General features: G+C 37.6%; 1 protein-coding gene across 3 annotated transcripts in view; it reads right to left on the bottom strand.

Annotated features, from left to right (window-relative positions):
- Window positions 1-21,003, bottom strand: part of GLRA3 (glycine receptor, alpha 3) — a 136,841-nt gene that overhangs the window by 101,237 nt on the left and 14,601 nt on the right. For 2 of the 3 annotated variants that reach the window (XM_014530357.1, XM_005882681.2), the window contains exon 2: window positions 9,398-9,525. The exons of the other annotated variant lie outside the window; for it this stretch is intronic. In XM_014530357.1, coding sequence (XP_014385843.1) covers window positions 9,398-9,525 — 128 coding nt within the window. The remainder of the gene's footprint in view (window positions 1-9,397; window positions 9,526-21,003) is intronic. 3 annotated transcript variants of the gene reach the window in all.

Genomic DNA, 21,003 nt, shown 5'->3' with positions numbered 1-21,003 from the left:
ATATTTCTTTATTGATTTCAGAGAGGAAGGGAGAAGGAAAGAGAGATAGAAACATCAATGATGAGAGAAAATCATTGATCGGCTGCCTCCTGCACACCCCCCACTGGGGATCGAGCCCGAAACCCAGGCATGTGCCCTCGGCCGCAATCGAACCTGGGACCCTTCAGTCTGTTGGCCGACGCTCTATCCACCGAGCCAAGCCAGCCAGGGCTCTTTTACTTTTTTATAAAATATTTTTAAAATTGAGTTTTAGAGAGAGAGAAATATCAATGTGAGAGCAAAACATCAAAACATTAATCTGTTGCTTCCTGAACACCCCCTACTGAGGGCTGTGCCCTGACCAGAATTGAACTGGCAACCTTTCCATGAATGGAGGACACCCAAACAACTGAGCCACACCAGCCAGGGCTGGTGTTTCTTATTGCTGTTTCTTGTTTAATGACTTACCTGGACTAATACTGTAAAGTCTGTATTCCCCTAGAATGTGCAGCCAATGAATTTACTGCTCCGTGAGTTTACTGGTCAACAAATGAGTCATCAGAGATTTCCTCAATGAGTAAGTCTCCCACCCTTTGCCAAGGGACTTTGTGTTTGTTTGGAGGCATGTCTCTGACGTTCATACTTTACCCTTCACTTCCTGCTTGCACAGGGTCTCAGGTCAGCCAGAGGTGAGAGACTGGGGTCCTCCTAGAACTTTCTGGAAACACATCCAGCCCTAACATGTGTGTAGCCTCTAGATCCACAAGAACATATCAGAACTTTTCAAAGCTGCCTATGGGCATTTCATTCCCCAAATCTAAAATTTTTGTTCAAGCTCTTGTTTGCCCAACTTGTGATTTCCTGTGATCGTTTGCCACAAATGCCCTGGTGATAGAATTTTCCCACTGAGGGAGTTCCCAGGTAAAATAAAATAAAGACAAGCCCTCTGAATGGGACTCTTGAGGAAGAGCCAGAAGGTCCAACACTAACATAGTTCTGGGGATGGCCTTCCTGTGGAGCTCCAGATCTGGTCTGCCCTCTAAGAGCTGCCAGGCTGCTGGGCTTTACAGCTTCTGTGGGGGAGATGTGGCTGGTTTTCAAGGCTACTGGGGACCTGGGGAGTGGGGCCATATTTAAATGCCCTTTGTCCTTAGGAGAAACTCATCAGTTTTTCTTTCATTAGCATCTTCATAGTGTTTCAGGCTTTTGGTTAACTTTTAGAGTTCTAAAGGTTAATTATGACAGTTTTTCCAGTGTTTTTGTTGCTTTTTCGTTGTTATTGTTTATTCTCACCTGAGAATAGTTTTCCATTGATTTTTAGAGAGAGTGGAAAGAAGGGGGAGGGACAAAGAAAGAGAAACATCAATAAGAAACTATTGGTTGCCTCCTGCACATTCCCTGATTGGGACCAGGAGTAGATTGAATCTGCAACCAAGGTACCTGCCCTTGACCAGAACTGAACCTGGGACCCTTCAGTCTGAGGGCTGACGCTCTATCCACTGAGCCATACGAACTAGGGCTTGTTGCTTTTTTTGGAGAAGTGAATTTACAAAGATACTCACTCCACCATTCTAGAAGGCCCCTGTAAGTGCCTGATTTAACATTCATAATAAAGCCAAGAATTTTATTTTGTCAGACCCATTTATTCATTCTTTTACTAAATATATAAAACCTGTGCACACCAAATTGAAGAGGACACAGAGAAATTATCTTCTAGAAGGGTAGAAATGAATATAAATCAGTAAATTATTGACTACCACTTGTTACCATATACTGTGCTATCTGATTCATAGATATCACTTAATCCATTTGGCACTGAGAGTGAAAGCAGTAGTATTAAGTCCTATGTTAAGAGGACTCCTCTGATATATTTGTATTCTCCTTAAAATGTGAAGCTGGTATCTCACATTGACCCAAGGCTTGAATAGTAAAGCCAATAAATACAATAAGGAAAATAACATGTATCCACAGATGAGTAATGATCAAAGAAGTGACTAATCGAAGTTTTCACTATTATTTGGGAACTTAATGATTCACATTATATGAAGGATTCCAACCCTTGCCCCTCCAACATGCCTTCAATCAGATGCAAAATGCTCTTTTTAAAAGCAGAAAGTCGGCTTGGTTTCCAAATCTAAATTTCATGTGGTAGTAAAGCAAATCACAGTGATATCAGGCCTGAGCTTTATTGTTTAATCCATCAGTTACCAGATGTGTTCGTCACCTGGTTACTAGAGCATACATAAATGCTATTTGGTCCCCATTCTTGCACTGTGGTGGGGGGGGTCCCTCAGCCCAGCCTGCACCCTCTTGCAGTCCAGGACCCCTAAGGGGATGTCTGCCTGCTGGCTTAGGCCCGCTCCCCATGTTGAGGTGGGAGAGGCTCTATCCACTGCCGCTGCACTCGCCAGTCATGAGCCCACTGGCAAGCCCAGCTTCTGGCTGAGCGGCACTCCCCCTGTGGGAGTGCACTGACCACCAGGGGGTAGCTCCTGCATTGAGCATCTGCCCCCTGGTGGTCAGTGCGCATCATAGCGACCAGTCGTTCTTCCATTTGGTCGATTTGCATATTAGGGTTTTATTCTATACAATAGTCTCTTCTTCAGCAGAAAGAAAGGTGAGTGGATTCAGGCACCAAACCTTAATTCCAAATTTTAAAAATAGAGCAGACACTCACTTGAAAGATATGTACATTTGTATTGATATATAGATATTTTACTTGTATAGAAATCATTTGATTTTAAAACGTATTAGAGTATGAAACAATTTGGAAATAAAAACCATTGTTCTTAAAATAGCTTTGCCCCAAGTCATGGAACCTTTTCATGTGACACCAAGGTATTTGATGTTGACTTAATGCACGTGAGGGAGCCATTACAGATTCTTGATCATGGGAGTGTGGTGAACCAAGACAACATGGCGAATGGTTGAATGGATAGCAAAAGCTTAGAAACAGAGACAATAGTTAGGAATTTATTGTAATAGTACAGATTGGAAATGGAATGGCTGTGATCAAGAACAGTGACAGTGGAAAGGTATTATAGGGAATGAAATGGATATAGCACTATCATGTTTATAAAGCACTGTATTCTATACTGGAAGCTCTGGTCTATGTCAGTTCAGGGCAGGAATCTTGGAGTAGTCTTTCTGCCCTAGCTATTGATATGTATAACTCAAAAATTATGTAGAGAATGAAGCTCTGAGAAGATTGTAAATCTTCTATTGCCACTACAGAGAGCACCTGTTTCAGCAGTCCTTGGCCAATCTGCTTCTTCTCCATGCCAGTGCAAAAGCTGTTATATTCATCTAACACATTGCTATGTTTAGCAACAGAGCAAATAACTGCTATACCATCCATATGGCAAATTGTGCTTTTAAATTGTTCATTACATTAGCCATCGCTGGCCTGAAAAGCAAATGACACTAGTTGCAGATGTTTTTAGCAGTATGTTTTCTTTTAGATGTTTCTTAAAGAAATAGAACATGGCTTTTAAGTTCAGAGGTGGATAAAGGCAAAATGGCAAAGGCCAATGCAAAGCCTAGACAATTATATTATTGCCATGCACATTGGGGAAATTGTTCACTGGGCAAACCTAGAGGAAACAAAGGGACAAATAAGAGTCCAAATGGTTATTAAAATGACTCTAAGTAATTCTTGACATAATGTTGTATTAAAGCCTCACCCTTTTTAAAGACAAAGAATGCAATTAAAAGATGAACTATCAAAAATTATGTTTAGTGAGTTTTTTTATTTTGAATACATATATATTTTATGTAGTCATGTCACAAAGAGAGATATTTTATTTTTTAATTAACAAACGCATATTTGATTACTTTAAATCCAGATTATAAACTACTTGTTAGATACTTGAAAAAGGTTTAAAAATTATGGGAGAAAAATAGGATTCAGGTCATTTTGCCCCTTCCTCATCCCCTTTCTAGTCCTAAAGCCACTCAGTCGAGCAGAGTAAATAAGGCTCCCATGCTAGGGCTGGCTGCAGAAGGGTGATAACCTTCACAGGATGAGAAGGACATCCTTGGAGAAGGATTACATAGCATGGGATGATGGAGCCAGAGTGAGTGAGAAGAATGTTGCCATGGTGATGCAGCCTGGTGTGGGTAATTAGAACCAGAGAAGGGTAAGGACAGTGTCCACATGGGGACATCCAGGCGTGGAGAGTGAGACTGAACAGGACCCCAGGGCACTGTGCAGGAGAGGAAATGGCAGCTGACAAGGGAGATTCATTACATATTGATCAATATCAGGATTATATGAAGGATAATGGGAGCCAGGTTTCTTACTATCAGATGAGGAAGTTAAAATATGGAAACTCAGAAGCTAGAATAAACCCATGGGATTGGAAATATCAATGTGAACTCATGGTTTTCAGTAGATAAAGAATTACCCTAGCCGGTTTGGTTTGGTGGATAGAGTGTCGGCCTGCAGACTGAAGGGTCCCAGGTTTGATTCCGGTCAAGGGCACATGCCTGGGTTGTGGGCTCAATCCCCAGTAGGGGGCGTGCAGGAGGCAGCCGGTCAATGATTCTCTCTCATTGATGTTTCTATCTCTCTCTCCCTCTCCCTTCCTCTCTGAAATTAATAAAAATATATTTAAAAAATAAAGAAATAAATATTTAGATGTAAATTAATATATATGAATATGCATATATGTGTGTTTGTATGTATGCATATATGTGTATTTGTGCATATATGTATATGTATAAAGATATATCCTGGCAAGCATCAACCTAACCAATTAATCAAAGTAAATAACACCAGTCATAGTAAAAATTAAGATGGTCCACCATCTGATAAGAACATAGCATCACTTCTGTGATATGTCTGTCAAGATGTAATACCTAAACCAAATCATGAGGAAACATTAGACTAATGCAAACTGAGGTACATTCTGTTCAGTAAAGGGATATTTTTTAAGTGCCTACATCATGACAGTTATAGAAAGAATAATCTTCAGGTTCAGATTAAAGGAGACAATGTGATAAATGATGAATAAAATACAAGATTTATTCTAGATCAATTTTATTTCCAAATTGTTTCATTTGCAATGAAGCCATTATTCAAAGAATTGATAAAATTTGAGTGGGGTCCACAAATTAGGTGGTAACAATACATCCATGTTAATTTGCTTGTTTTGATGGGTAGATGGTGGTTATTTAGGAGAATGTTCTCATTTATATGATACACTCAAGTATTGGGGCACCAGGTCAACAACTTACTTTCAAGGAGTTTGGGGGGAAAATAGCTAAGTGCAATATTTGCAAATCTTCTGTTAGTTTGAGAGTGTTTAGAAGTGAAAAAAAAACAAGTAACTACTACAGAAAGTATACATTAAAAATAAAATAAAAGAAAACCTAAAAATATAGAAAGCAGAATCTAAATCTATGAATATTCCAGGTGCACATCTACAATTTTAGAAAGGCTTATTATTAGAGATTCTTCTTGGTAAAAGGACCATATATTATGTAAAAATGCAAGTTGAAGACATGCCTTTAAAAGTTAATTGTGAATTATATTCAAGAATAGCAGTGTCTGGGTAGATATAAATAGTTAAAATGTTAACACTTTCACTGAAAAAAAATACAGGCAGGAAATGAGTACTGGTACACATGCCATTCTGTGGATAGAATGCGTTTTAGCAGAAATGGCTGTTTAAAAACAGAATTTGTGATGTGGGAGAAAGGGATTAATATAGAGAACTATTACAGATGAAAAGACATAAACCACAAAGACATCGGAAGGCAAACAATGTTATTTCTAGATAAAGGCCACTGGAGATAGAATGAAAAAAAATGCAGTCAGTGTTTGGGAGGAAGACATAATCATGTAATTGCCCACTGAGTACTTTCTGCCTGGATCCAAATTAGACTCAAGGGTTATCAAAGATCAACTGAGGACCCAAACAAGAGGATCAAAGGAAAGAAGTAAAATTCAGAAAAATCTGGTAAAGTAGTCTGTGAAATAATATTTTATCATCTATGGATGTACTTTTATAGGCTTCTAATACCAAAGGACTCCTGGACGCTTCTATTTCAAGAGGGGGATTAAACAGTTTTCTTTCTCTCTGAAGACATAAAATTTTTTATTACCAAATAAAAATGAAACAAACATCTAATACCAAAGAGAATGGGTGGAAATTCATCTTCAGCTTAATGACAAAATACAAAAGGAAGAAGAAAAGAGAGCAAAGCCTAAAATAAATGTAGGTTAGGACTACATGGAGAAGGGAGCTAATGGGCTAAGCATGACCCAAGGATCTTGATTATTTTTTGTCTGACTTATTTCACTTAGCATGATATTCTCAACATCCATTCATGTTGTCACACATGGCAGTATTCCATCCTTTCTTATGGCTGTGTAGCATTCCATTGTATACATGTGCCACATCTCCGTTATCTGATATATTGACAGGCACTTAGGTTGCTTCCATATCGTGTTTACTATAAATAATGCCGCAGTGAGCATAGAGGTGCACATATCTTTGTGAATAAATGTTTTCAGATTTTTTTAGGTGGAAATAGGCAGACAGAAAAAGTCAAGAAGCATGATTTCACTTATATGTGGGATATGACTGAAAGTAACAAATGAACAAACAAGACAAGTCAACAAACAGAGACTCATAGACACAGACAGTACTATAGTGGTTACCTGAGGGAAGGGGAAGGGGAGTAGTAAAGGGTAAAGGGGACAAGTATATGGTGACAGAAGAAGATTGACTTCGGGTGGTGGGCACACAATATACAGATAATGTGTCATAGACTTGTATACTTGAGACCTATGTAATTTTATTTACCACTATCACTCCAATAAATTTAATAATAAAAAAGAATGACCCAGGGAGGCACAAAGCTTAAGGTCATCTATAGGAAAGGAAGTGAGGAGCTGGAAGGGCCTGTAGGGAGAAACCACAGGCACCTGTCTCAGGAAGCTCCCTGACTCCCATCCATATTCCTGTAGGGCATGGGTAGTCCTGGGGTTTAGCCCTATAGCATTTTTGAGGAATGGAAATAACTTTTTGGTTTTAGTTTTGCAAACATAGTTTATTAAGATGATTGGAAATAGTATGGTTCTGTTAACGAGTGCTGACTTTTTGTCTTCTTTTTCTAACTTTATTGAGATACTAGAGGCCTGGTGCATGAATTCATGCACAGGTGGGGTCCCTCGGCCTGGCTGGTGATCGGGGCCAATTGGGGCCATCTCGCCCAGTCCCAATTGGGGCCAATCGCAGTCAGCCAGGGGGAGGGACCACGGGAGGTTGACTGTGGGAGCACACTGATCACCAGGGGGCAGCTCCTACATTGAGCATCTGCACCCTGGTGGTAAGTGCACATCATAGCAACCGGTCGACTGGTCGTTCTGGTGATTTGGTCCTAACAGTCACTTTGACTTTTATATATATAAATAATTGACATATAACATTGTGCAAGTTTAAGGTACACAATGTGTTGATTTGATTCACTTCCGTATCACAGTATGATTACACCACAGCATTAGCTAACAGCTCCATCACAGCACAAAATTACTTTTTTTTTGTAGTGAGAACATTTAATCTCCTCTTTTAGCAACTTGCAAGTATATAATGCAGTGTTATTAACTGTAGTCACAGTGCTGTGCATCAGATCCTCAGAACTTAGTCATCTCCTGTTTGTAAGAAGTTAAAAAAAAAAGGAGGGGAAATAACTTTTTTGATTGGGGAAAACAGGCTCCATGACAATACTCAAACCTAAAGCCTTCTCTGTTTTGGCATCTGGAGGAGCTCAGACCAAAGCCTCGTCAGCACTCAGCACTCACTAAAAGCAGCGCGCTGGCCAGGGCAATGATGTCTCTGTCAGATAGTCCTTTCCAGAGAGAGAAGTAACAGGAAACCACCTCCCTACACACACACACACACACACAGAAAGAGAGAGAGAGAGAGAGAGAGAGAGAGAGACTAAACCTGTCTTAGCACCCAGGCACATCAACTCAATCCTTCCTGAACTATGCAATGTTTTTCTTCAATGCTCTATAAGAAAACCAGGGGCTTAAAGAGAGCTAAGATGAATTAACATAACTGTCCCTGCAGGAAGAAAAGAGATGATTGTGCAGAAAGGGGAAACAGAAAAGGTGGAATGTAAGAATGGAGGCATTGAATTAGCAGTCTAGTTAGTGCAAAGGCATCTCATAATGCCTTGTGTGTAAAAGTCCCAGAAAGCAATCAAACATATTTCACCAGAAATGAACCAATTTTACTTTTGGAGTGTTTACTTCAAAGAAGTAGAACTGTGCATAAGGATTGTTGAGGCAAGAAGTTGCTGCTTTTCACCACTAATATCTTTAGACAATTTAATGTTTGCCAAGTTCAGGTACATGGTTTTCGCTATTTTCATAAATAAAACAAACAACTAAGCATACAAAATAGTATCTGCCTAGCAACCTGTGACACCACCTACCTCTATGACTTCACATCCAAGGAAATGGTTTAGGATAAAGAAGACTGTGAAGAGACCATAATATAATTACAGAATTAAAATGCTCCTGAACATTCCCAAAGAATACCCAGGACACTATGTCATGTCCAAGAGTGATTAGAGGACAAATCTAAACAATTCTCCTTAAATCTAGAGGAAACAAATAAGAGTGAAGGGTATGAGTGGGAGTATGTTTGAGACAGAGGAGAGAAGAAATCAGATTTCTTTTTGTTTTTAAAGAGAGAGAGAATTATTTTGGAAAATGACACAATGCCAGCATAAGCAGTAATATTATTAAAGACAAATTTGCATAGGAGGATACTGCTTTTGTAAAATATCCTCATAATGCTGAAATTTCTCATTTTTATTTGAATGTGATACCCCTTAAAGCTCTTTCCTATAAATTTAGGTAAAACATTTGGTAGGTAGAATAATTTTTTAAATGTTATCAGTGGCTTTAGTTATCCAGACCCTTCCCAAGTACATAAACTCAACAACAATATGATTCTCTGAAATATAGAAAATCCTGCTGTGGAAGATTTAAAATATGGGAGCATTATTGTCAGCTCCAAGAAGCTTTTATTCTAGTTAATGAGAATATTCCATTGTAGTTAGTGAGAATATTTTATATTTTCAGAATTTTTGGTAGAATCAGTTTTTAAATGTATCTTGTTTAATCACACTTAAAATACATTTCATGCCCAGCTAGGAGTGGCTCAGTGGTTGAGCATCCTTTCCAGGAACTAAGAGGTCACTGGTTCAATTCCAGTAAGGGCATATGCCAGGGTTGCGGGCTGGATCCCCAGTAGGGGGCATGCCGATCAATGATTCTCTCTCATCATTGATGTTTCTATCTCTCCCTCTCCCTTCTTCTCTGAAATCAATAAATAATATATTTTTAATTAAAAAAAATGAAACACATTTAATATATAGTAGAAAGCAGAACAATTACCTTTAAAATTGGGTCTGATTCTTGCATCATACCCTGATGTCCTCCCCATTAATTTATCCAGAAAGTCAGAAGGTGACATTGGAGCACTTCTAGATCTTGCACTATCTGTTTCCTTTGTTGCAACCAAACTAAAAATAAGAAAAAAAATACACCATAGATTTTACCAAAAAAATCTTCCTAACAATTGTTACCTACAAATATAAAATTAATATGCTAAGCAAAAATACTTCTGAAAACCAAAAGGAAAGCTTTACCTACTATACAATGAATGTGATCATAATGACAGGCAGGTATTTTAGGTTTACGATTAGTATTATAAGGTTTCATAAGTTTTTAGCCCAAGGGTCGGAGGTGATATTATTTTCTGTTGAGTCTGGAAACAAAGACAAATTATTAGGCTTTCAAACTTTGCATGTACCCAAGTTTGATTTCTAATTGCAGTTTTTAGCTAAAAGTATCCTTAATGATTCAGGCATAAGAAAATACAAAAATTCATCTGCAATAAAATTCTTATGGCTTTTATTGAGGGGAAAAAATCACCCATATGATCTCATTTTACCTTAATTATCTCCAAAAAAAGTCACATTCTGAGGTATTGGGGGTTAGGACTTCAACATATGAACTTTGGAAATTTAGCCTATGACACTGGGCATGCTCACATGTGTGTGACCCTCTAGTTGCCCAGGAATATGTGGAACTTTTCCAAACCTCTAAGGACATATTATTCCATGGCTTTTTCTTTTAAGCTTTTTAGTTAGTCTGTTGTTTGCCTACACCAATACCCTCCAGTAACCGTGAAGTCAAAAAAAGCTGCCTCTTCAAATGTTTTTGACAAACATTCCCAGGAAAAAGCTTTTCACACTGGGTACTCTCTAAGTTAGGTCATATAAAAGTAGTCATGCAAAGTCAGGTCTTCCAGAAAACCCCACACAAGTCAAATAACAATCCTTCAAGAATGAGGCTTTAAAGGAATTCAAGCTCCATTCTGCCCCCTCTCGTAGCTATCAGGTTGTTTTTTTATAGTGATTGTTGGCTATTGGTGCTCCCTTGAAGCCTGAGAAGGGGGGACAAGCATAAGGCAAGTTACAATGCAACAACCCCCACTGTTCTGACCAAGATTCAGATGTTTTTCTTGATTAAACTATTTCATGGATTATTGCAAGTCTCTGATTAATTGCCAGAGCTCTAAAAAAGTTGGTTATCACATTTTTGGACAGTTTTCTTACTGCTTTTATGGAGGACAAAATTTATAGAAGTCCACTGTTTTTGCTGACATCACCACTCAAACAGTGTCTTACTAGACTTCTTTTTATATTCGTTTTATTATATTTGTGCTTTAAAAACCCACAATCTTCAGTAGCACGCTGGAGCTGCCCCTCTTCTCTCTCTCTGGATAATTGTATTTACTCCCATGGTATCAGCTATCTCCCATAATGCTATTTTGTAGGACTTAAATATCATTTTTCATAAATAATGTAAATATTTGCTTTTAAAACAAAGGATACAAGTTTACCTTTGGGTTTCCCCATAATGAACCCTATTATCAAGCACTAATGGTTTGCTCTAACATCTCAAATTATTTGAATAATTATATAACAAAAACAAGATTATTATTGTTTCAGTAAGATTAAAGAATTCTTTATCCTTTTAAGGTTAATAATCTATTATTAATCTTTTCAGTCTTCATTTCTTTTGAGATATTCAAAAACAATAATTGAGCTACTACAATAATCATGCCCTCCTGAAATTTGATTTGAAATTGGTTCTATTTAAAAGTTTTTAATAATTCAATTACAGTTGACACTCAACATTATATTAGTTTCAGGTGTATAGCACATAGTGGTTAGATATTTATGTAATTTATGAAGTGATCCCCCGATAAATCTAGTACTCAACTGACACCATGCATAGTTACTACAGTATTATTGACTATCTTCCCTATGCTGTACTTTACATCCCAAGGATTATTTTGTAGCTGCCAAGTTGTACTAACTAATCCTTTCACCTTTTCTACCCAGCCCCTCAACTCCTCTCACCTCTGGCAACCATCAGTCTCCATATTTATGAGCTTAACATCGGTACTTTTAAAATTCCATTTGAAATAGGCTTTTAGTGCCAAAAATATGTTTCCAAATATATTGTGCAAAGATCATGACACTGATTCACCAGCAATGGGAATATATAAAATTAATTTTATAGGAGACTAGAATCTTATAAGTAGAAGCTCATTCATTTATTCATTTAACAACTGTTATTATTGCTTCCAAAGAGTCTGAAATCATGTCTGTAATAGTTTGAAAAAGAAGGGATAATATATATAAACATATATGTGATATGAATTTAATCTTCTTAAAGGTTAAATAAACATTAAATAACTTTTTAAAGTTTATCATAAAGCCTTTTAATGCTTATGAAATAGTTTCCTACTAAAAATAAAAATTTTCATTGTTTACACAATTAGTAATTAAAATAAGCTGATAGAAAGAAAACACAACCCTTCTTATCACTACCACAGTCAAGGAAAAAAGATATATATCACCAGGAAATAATCTTGGAAAAGCAAGCTATTTCACCTCATACCACAAAATCTATTAAAATTATGTACTTTCTATAATAAATGTTATATATTTTAGAGTAAAATATAGTATTACTTTTTATTTTAATACTAAAATAAAAATTATTACACATTTATATTAAAAAAGAAATGATGGTTCTTTTTGACATGGTACTTAAAATTAATAAAATTACAAGTATAATTTGATCATTGAGTTGAAGGAGTACATGAAATACACATTGGACTGTGATGGAATGAAGAGAGGTAAATTTAGTTTTAAAATACAATATAGAAACTTTTATAAGCCTTTTGTGAACTGAGAGACGTTCACTAAAAATAAAATCATAGTGCTTTCATTATATAAAAGTATCCTTTATCACACCAACATGCATTTAAATATCTGTTAAATGTTGAAACAATAAATTAAGGTGAAGAGATTAGCCAAAGAACAGATATGAATAACCCATAGACACAGACAATAGTGTGGTGAGGGCCAGAGGGAAGGGAGGTGGGGGATGGGTGGAAGTGGGCAAAGGCAGGGGGAACTAGGGAAATCTGTAATAGTGTCAACAATAAAAACAAGGTTTATACAAATAAAGTTTTAAAAAACAATGCATTTTGAGTTCTCATATAATTTATTCCATGCAAAGCACTGTGCTAAGAACACAATCTGAACCTTTAAAGTGTTCACAGTTCGGTAGATGACCCTGTCTAGATTCATCTGGATTCTACAGGGAATCCTTAGGAAGTATCCATGAGCTGGAGCTGGGAAGTGAGATTACAGTGAAGATAATGATTGGCCAGCTCCCTTCTTTCTATCTCTGCGAGCAAAATCTTCACGTTTTATAAGATGGATTCACCACCAAGCTCTGCAGAATGATGCCTATCAAAAATGAGAAATTCTGAGCAGAAAACTATTCCAATAGTCTTTACTAGTTATGTTCCCTTCAGTCACACAGAGCCATCCAACTGCTTCTGGACAACTGAGTTTATTTCTGAAGATTCACAATTTTGACACAAAATGACTTATTGTCAGCAAAACAACACTGACTCATTAATTGGTTACAAAGCATTTCTACATAGTCTATCCCTTCTTTTTCTGAAAGGGGTGGAGGATGTACATATGGAAAAACTTTCCAGCACCTACAACCCTTGCTCTGGTATATTTCTCCTAGAGCTTTCTTCCTGTTACCGTATTATCTGAGATTTGCACCAAGTGATCACTGCTAGACAGTCTTCAGAGAACCATAGTGATTTAAGAGAACTCATAGGAATTCATACATATATGACCAATCTGGAATCTTTTTTTAATTTTTAAGTAGTCCATATCATCTGTACATACATATTCAAACACTTCATTTTATGGTTGGTTGTTGTGTTCTTTTTTTTACTTTTTATTGAATTTATTGGGGTGATACTGGTTAACAATGCTATATAGGTTTTAGGTGCATGATTCCACAACACATCATCTGTACATTGTATTGTGTGTTAAGTTGTTAAAATTCAGAGTAGGAGGAAGCTGTGGGGAAAAAAAAAGTAAGATAATTTAGAATGGATTTTGGATAAGAAACTTTGCCATCAAGTCCATTTTTTATCTAAACCTTCTAGTTTTAACAAAACTCATCATATTTATATCAAGTTACTTTTGAAAAAAGCAGATATGAATTTTTAAAAAGTCTTTTATTTATGAAAATCGCAAAATCTGTGATAATTTGCCTGCCTCCCACACTTGGCTCTTCTTTTATATGCTGTACCAAGTATGAATTTACTATTAACTTTTTTTTTTTTTTGAAACTGTGTGTGGGCTTAAAAACATTCTCATCAATGAACATTTTTTTTTTCATTTAAGTATTTTATATATTCTTTTTATAAAGACATGCTACTTGAAAGTTCAGAGACTTCAGTTACTGAGAGGCTGGCAAAAACCAATTTTCTAAAGCATTGAAATCAAACATCACAATTCATCAAAACAGGTAAGTCCCTTCTTACTTCTCTTCCCTCCCTTCCTCATCAATGAGACAAAGAGGTAAAATAAATCCACTTTTGGAGAACTGAAATAACCACTAAATATAGATGCTTTATGGTAAATCCTATATAATAAAAGTCTAATATGCTAAGTGTCCAGTCATCCGGTTGGCCATTCAACCAATTAAAGTATAATATGCTAATGATATGCTAAAGCTGCTCAACCGCTCACTAGGGGGCAGACATTTGGCTGGTCTACCAGTTGCTATGATGTGCACTGACCACCAGGGGGAAGACTCTCCGATGAGTAGGTTAGCTTGCTACTGGGGTCCGGTTGATCGGGACTGAGCGAGGTGGGCCAGACACACACCCTGGAGCCCTCCTGCAGTCCCTCCCCAGCCCCAATTGTGCACCAGTGGGGTCCCTCGGCCTGGCCTTCACCCTCTCGCAATCTGGGGCCCCTCAGGGGATGTAGGAGAGCTGATTTTGGCCCGATCCCCACAGGCCAGGCTGAGGGACCCCACTGGTGCACGAATTCATGCACTGGGCCTCTAGTTTAATATCATTGTCAGTACCTATTTACCTCCGCTAAATGAACCTTAAAATTGAGAGAAAATTATGTAGCTGGGAAACAAAATGTGAGAAAAGTCTTGGCACCTGGGACCACAAATCTCCATGCACCTATTTTTATAAGGTAATTTGCACAGAGGGAAGGGTGCCCTGTAGGGAATAAGTCAGTGTCCTGACTCCTGAGGCAGAGAAGGTCCAGGCTATGATGGAGAAAGGACAGTTTTACCATATATTCTATAGCTCCATAAACCAGTCCAACTGTAGGGTTACAATTCCTTGTAGGAGAAAAAAATCACAGTTATTATTATTTGAAAATTTTTGTAGGAATACCAGCAATTGATATTTCTAGTCTTGGTTTGAAAAATAACACACAGAATGGAATAGGTGAGCATTCTTCCCACTTTTTATTCTTATTTTTTTTTATTCCTTCAGCCTCTTTAGGGGAACTAAAGAGAAAGAAACTGGGATATCTGGAGATAGGTGAAGTTTTGAGCATTTCACAGGAAAACATACTGCCTTGGAAAAGGAACCATTGTCAGCCCTGAAGGCATGTGGGGTGAAGCAGGCTTCCATTTGGCTGTGTAATAGTAATTATTTTAAAAGGAGGCCAAAGTAGAGGATTATAAAAGGGCTATTCTAGAATATCTCCGGAGACTCAGAGAAATAACTAAGAAGTAAAAATCCTCGGGGTACTAGGATTTTATTCTTGCCATTGTGAGCAACACAATTCTTGCCTGTGAAATATGATTATCATTTTATAAAGTGATCTCATTTCTACCTTAGTTTGATGGGGTGTAGAGTAAACCCTGACATGGTTGGGTTATTATTTTTTTTTTTCCTTTTTGTAATGCAAGTGCCTGACTTAAGCTTTGATTGCTGAGGCATCCATTTCAAAGAAGCCACTTCAAACACTGTCTGGGATAAACACATTGCCAGCCACACAGCTAGAGAAGAGATTCCTTTGTTTTAGAGACCTTACTTGATCTCATAACTGACCATTTGGGCTACTTGTTTGTTTTCTCTTCCCCGTGCTTTAAAATCCTCCTCTTAAAGTTTTAAATTCACCAAGAAATAGTGAGCCCACCAAACCCTAGGCCCTCACCCTCAACCTTGATATAAGCAGAACCCCAGACACTTCTCTCTCTCTTTATTTCCCTCTCTCTATCTGTGACCTCTATGTGACCCCAGGTGTAATTTTCCCATCTTGTAAGTACTAAAACCATACTTTTTCAAAGTTTCCTGGTGATTATTGTTGAAGGGCATCTTGCAATAACAGTAAGAACCAAAAGTGTTGGTCCAGTTGTAACATTGCTTTCAGGAAGGGAAGCCTTCTGTGAGAAGCCCCCTGGGGCCTAGGTGAGTGCCCTCCAGGCATTTCTAGCTGAGAGCTTTACTATGAATAGACTGAGACCTGCACAAAACCTGATAACCAACAATAAAAATGAAAATTGCTTCTTGATCTCTCAGGAACAGGATCTGTACACATGATATAATTTAATAGTCATAATAATCTTGCTAGTTAGGTATAGTTACATATGCATTACAGATGAAGCTAAGGAATAGAGGGGTTTTTTTGCCAGGCCATTCAGATACTAAATGTATAATAAACCTGTATTTTAAATGTAATTAAACTTTCCACTGAAAACAACTAGACAAGATTGAAAAAAAAAATATCTGTGCATTGGAGAGCTAAAAATAGTGAAAAATCACGTGGCTAAAAACCAAAGGGAAAAAAAAATCACAGAAGTAAGCCAAGTATTTAGATTTGCATTTCCCTTAGAGGTGATAATAAGCTTCATAACTGAAAAATCACGTGGCTAAAAACCAAAGGGAAAAAAAATCACAGAAGAAGTAAGCCAAGTATTTAGATTTGCATTTTCCTTAGAGGTGATAATAAGCTTCATAATAGCTGAATGGTTAACAATCTGTGCACAAATTTGAAAGCATTATGGATTTAAGGAAATAAAAATTGTAATCGAGAACTCACCAAAGAGTGGATACCTCTAAGTTGATTTGAGGTCACAAATAATTACAATTTCTGAGTAAGAATGAATCATAAATATAGAAGCATTAGGAGAAAGCTAAGCATAGCTTGGAATCATCTCAATTTTTGAAACTAGAATAAAATAATCACAGATTGCTAGCAACCTAGTGCTCCAATAAAAGCAAACATAAATCAAAGTCCTGCTATTACCACGCAAACCTACTCCTTCACCATTCTTTTCTAACTTGGATAATGGCAATTCAATCTTTCCAATTCTCAGGATTGCAATCTTTGATAACCTTGGACTCCTCTCTCCATTTCACATATATCCATCTGGTTGGCCCTACCTTCCAATTTCTATCCATAATCCAAACTACATCTTATCATGTCCTCTTCAGCTTCTCTGATACAACCTACCACTAGCTGTGGCAGGATAGTAAGAAGCTAAGAAAATTCCTGGTGAAAATTCCTGGAATGAAGAAACTGAGACAAGAAAAGTAAACAAGGCCAAATGGTTCAGGCAGCTTGCAGCTGGCCTGTGAATTCCAAAATCTTATTTCCCTCCACCAAGGACACTTGAGAACTAATGGTTATACCTCTCCTCCCTAACCAGAGAATTCACAGCTTAAATCATCCTGGCCTGGGAAAAATGAGAACAAAGACCCAACAAATGCCATTTGTGCCCGCTAAACCCATCACTTGGGGGACGTTAGGGCAGGAAAGGGGGGAGAGGGAAAGAGGGAAAAAGGGGGACTTTATCTTACCTACTAAACAAAGAAGCCAGCCACCTTAGAATTAAACAAGGCCAAACAGTTTGGGCAGCTTGCAGCCGGCCTGTGAATCCCAAAATCTTATTTCCCCTCACCAAGGACACTTGAGAACTAATGGTTTATACCTTTCCTCCCTAACCAGAGAATTCACAGCTTAAATCACCCTGGCCTGGGAAAAATGAGAACAAAGACCCAATGAATGCTATTTGTGCCAGCTAAACCCAAGGACAAATATCGCTTGGGGGATGTTAGGGCAGGAAAGGGGGAAAAGGGAAAGAGGGGGACTTTATCTTACCCTCTAAACAAAGAAGCCAGCCACCTTAAGACTTGCCAAACAAGATGACCAAATGTATGTACAAATATTCTGAGATAAGCACAACAATGTAGACGCGGACTTGGAAACCTAGTCTGCTATCCAAGATATCTGGCAGGAAAGCTTTGAAACCTACAGGGAGAAGGGTATAAAACCCCTTGAACCTCCACTGGCCGGCATGCTAAAACTAGCTGAGTTGCCAGCTTCTGCTTTATGCCAAGTGTATTCCTTTTTATAAAATATATTTTTATTGATTTCAGAGAGGAAGGAAGAGGGAGAGAGAGATAAAATCATCAATGATGAGAGAGAATCATTGATCGGCTGCCTCCTGCACACACCTTACTGGAGATCAGACTCACAACCCAGCCATGTGCCCTGACCAGGAATCAAACCATGACCTCCTGTTCATAGGTTGTCGCTCAACCACTGAGCCACATCAAGTGAATTCTTAATACATTTGCTTGCTTTGCTTCAACACTGCTGTCTGTCACTTGTCTGAAATCTTTCTTGTGAGATTAACAAGAGTCTAGGAGGGGATAGGCCTCCTCCAACTTGGGGGTGTCCAGTAACATAGCCATTGCCTTTGCCAGGAATGCTCATTGGTCCTCTACTCATCTAATTAACATCTACTACTCTTTGTGATCTAGGTTTGAGCATCATTTCTTCAGGAAGCCATAACTATTCTCTCTGAGTTTGTAAAATATTTCTCAAGTTTGTGTATCTCATTGGTAGTACTTGTTACAATGCAACTGTCATTTTTAATAGAATTAATCAATGTTTATCTCCTACTTTGTAGGAACTACTATTTAAGCAAAAATCATGACTGTTTTAATGGCCCCAGAAGTAATCTAGAGCATTCAGAGTAACTAATGAATAAGTATTTTTAAAATGAATTAATTAAATGTAATGATGAAGAGATCCAACATCAGAATATGACCCTCTAAGTATAGCAATAATCATGCATATAGTGTATATTTAACACTAAAGAGAATCCTGCCTTTCTCTCCTTCTTCCCTTCTATCTAAGATAGAAGGATGCTAATAACTAATCAGGACAGATCATAGAACAACTATTCAGAAATAGAAAAAAAGCCAAGATATAAAAACCTTGAGTGTGACTTAAATCATCAAAGTCATATATGTCAGAAAAATCATCATTTAATGGTGGAACTGTAGACTTGTAAAATGGACTGTCATAGGTGCCTTTTTAACTGATATTGCAGTGATGTTTACATTCAGTGCTTACATAAATTAGTGCTTATTAGAGGTGTCTATGCTCAGTGCTTGATAGGTGTTAGTGATAAATTACATATTGTTTGTGTGTTTGTAAATGAAGGGTTAATATAAGGTTATAGATGGGGGATGGGTGGGGAAAGGAGGACTCCATTCAATAATAAAAATAGATGACAAAGGGTTAGCTAGTGTACTCCTGAGGTTTCTTAACCCTAATTTTTATACAATACATTTTTTTATCTACAAAATATTTTTTATCATAAAAGCACTCATTTTTACCAAACACTTTCAAAATGCTCTGCTCAAAATTCATGGTAATTGTTATAACTTCTATAAAAACTTTTATTGACTTCTGTAGGGAGCAACTCTAGGGTCATGCCTCAGACTGATCTGTGGCAGGGCCACAAAGAAGTTCCAGCTTGGAGGGCAGAGTTTTCCTAGCATAATTAACCTTAACCTTATAGCCCTCCCTAGTTCCTTTCTAGGTAGCTAATGGGCTGTGGGAGGTGCAGCAAGTGCTGCCAAAACAAGGTGAAACTCACAAGAACATTGTAAACATGTTGACCACTACCCTTGTTTTGCTTTGTGTGCTCTGACTATAAAATAAAGACTTGGCTTGCAAGCTGGGGCTCTGTCTCTCCATCAGAGAAGCAGCGTTCCACCAAGCCCCAGCTGTATTCTCTTGTCTGTCTTCTTTAATCCTTCACCGCCCCTCCTCAGGCTCACCAAACCTGCTCGTGCTGGATGCGGCACAAACTTCTATGCAGACTGTCTATTCTCACGGGTAATAGTTCATAGTTTTGGCATCAACTTATTTCAACTAAAAGAACTAAAGGGCTATAACAGAGCTAATTAACTCACTGATTTGTAGTTTCTTAATGACATTTCTTTTAAAGAAAACTAATGAAGTATTTCAGATACATTGAAAATTGCTTACAATACACTTAATGGTTCCAATTGTGTGTTGAGTGCACAAGATAATTAAGTGGAAGCTATCATGGTACAGTGGTTGAGGCTTCAGATGGACAGCCAGGAGGCTTACATTTTGTCATGAACTAGTTGTTTCACCTTGGGAAAGTCATAATTTATTTTCCCAATATAAAAATGGAGACTTAAACTGGCACTCATTTGTCACAGGTAAGTTTAGTAAACCAAATGACAATCTATACATATGTTTTAAAACATGCCAAGCTCTAAAGCCAGTGCTGGGATTTTGCTTTTGATACCATCACTCTTGATAAGGTGTATCTTTAAGTGAAATAAAGAGAAATTCACTCTAGCTAATTTATGTAGACGGGCCCAGGGCAGTTATAGCAGTATCTCATAAAACCCAAGTGTAGAAAAAAAAGACAAGCATCAAGAAAGACTAAGCATCATAGAAGGAAAAAAAAAATCCGATTGACCTGTGCCAGTTTATGGATTCAACTAGTGGTTGAAACCACTTTAGCAAGAGAGGTTTAAAGTCACATTTCAAATGTGTGATTTTAGGGGCTAGACTTGCTCACTGCTTATTCTTCCCTTAAATAACTTTTATTCAGGACATTCAGTCTCTCAGAGCTCAACTCCTGCATAATATTTAAAGCAAAAAGCACCTCATATATCCTTAAAGTATGCACAAAGCTTGTTTTAAAAACACTTCTTTTAATCCAATATATGTGCATTGTACAAAAGAAATAATAAAAATACAGTAAAATTAAGGGGGAAAGCACCTTAATCCACCACTCAGAGATACAGAAATCATCCTTTCACTTGTGGTTTTAACTGTTATAGGTATTCACAAACAAACAAACAAACAAAAAACACTACAACAGAAGTAGTGCTACTTTATTCTGAACTCTCTACTTTCTATTTTCACTGAATTGTGCTGGCATCAATGCCTGCTAATGAAATGCATCTGTATAAATCTCCAGATCAATAAGACTCAGGATATAAAAGCATGATATTTAAAGCACCAATCTCTGGAGTCTCAACCTGAAAAGAGATGGACACAGAATATTAAAATGGAGACCTGGTAAGCTTTATTTTTTCCTAAATAATATTAAACCTGCAGAGCACTGACTCATTCAGATTATGGTAGATTGCCGGAAGCCGGTCCATACTTGCTGCTTAACATAGTTGCTGCAGGGAAGAAACATCTGCACAGCATATGTTTCAAGGGACCTGGCGTATATGGCATACTGTTCTTAATATGTTTGCTCCCCTTCTTAGCACTATGTGT

This window comes from Myotis brandtii, unplaced genomic scaffold, assembly GCF_000412655.1.
Source record: "Myotis brandtii unplaced genomic scaffold, ASM41265v1 scaffold733, whole genome shotgun sequence".
NCBI classification, from domain to species: Eukaryota; Metazoa; Chordata; class Mammalia; order Chiroptera; family Vespertilionidae; genus Myotis; species Myotis brandtii.
Note: the sequence above shows the minus strand (reverse complement) of the source record. Positions and strands in the feature narration are given on the sequence as shown.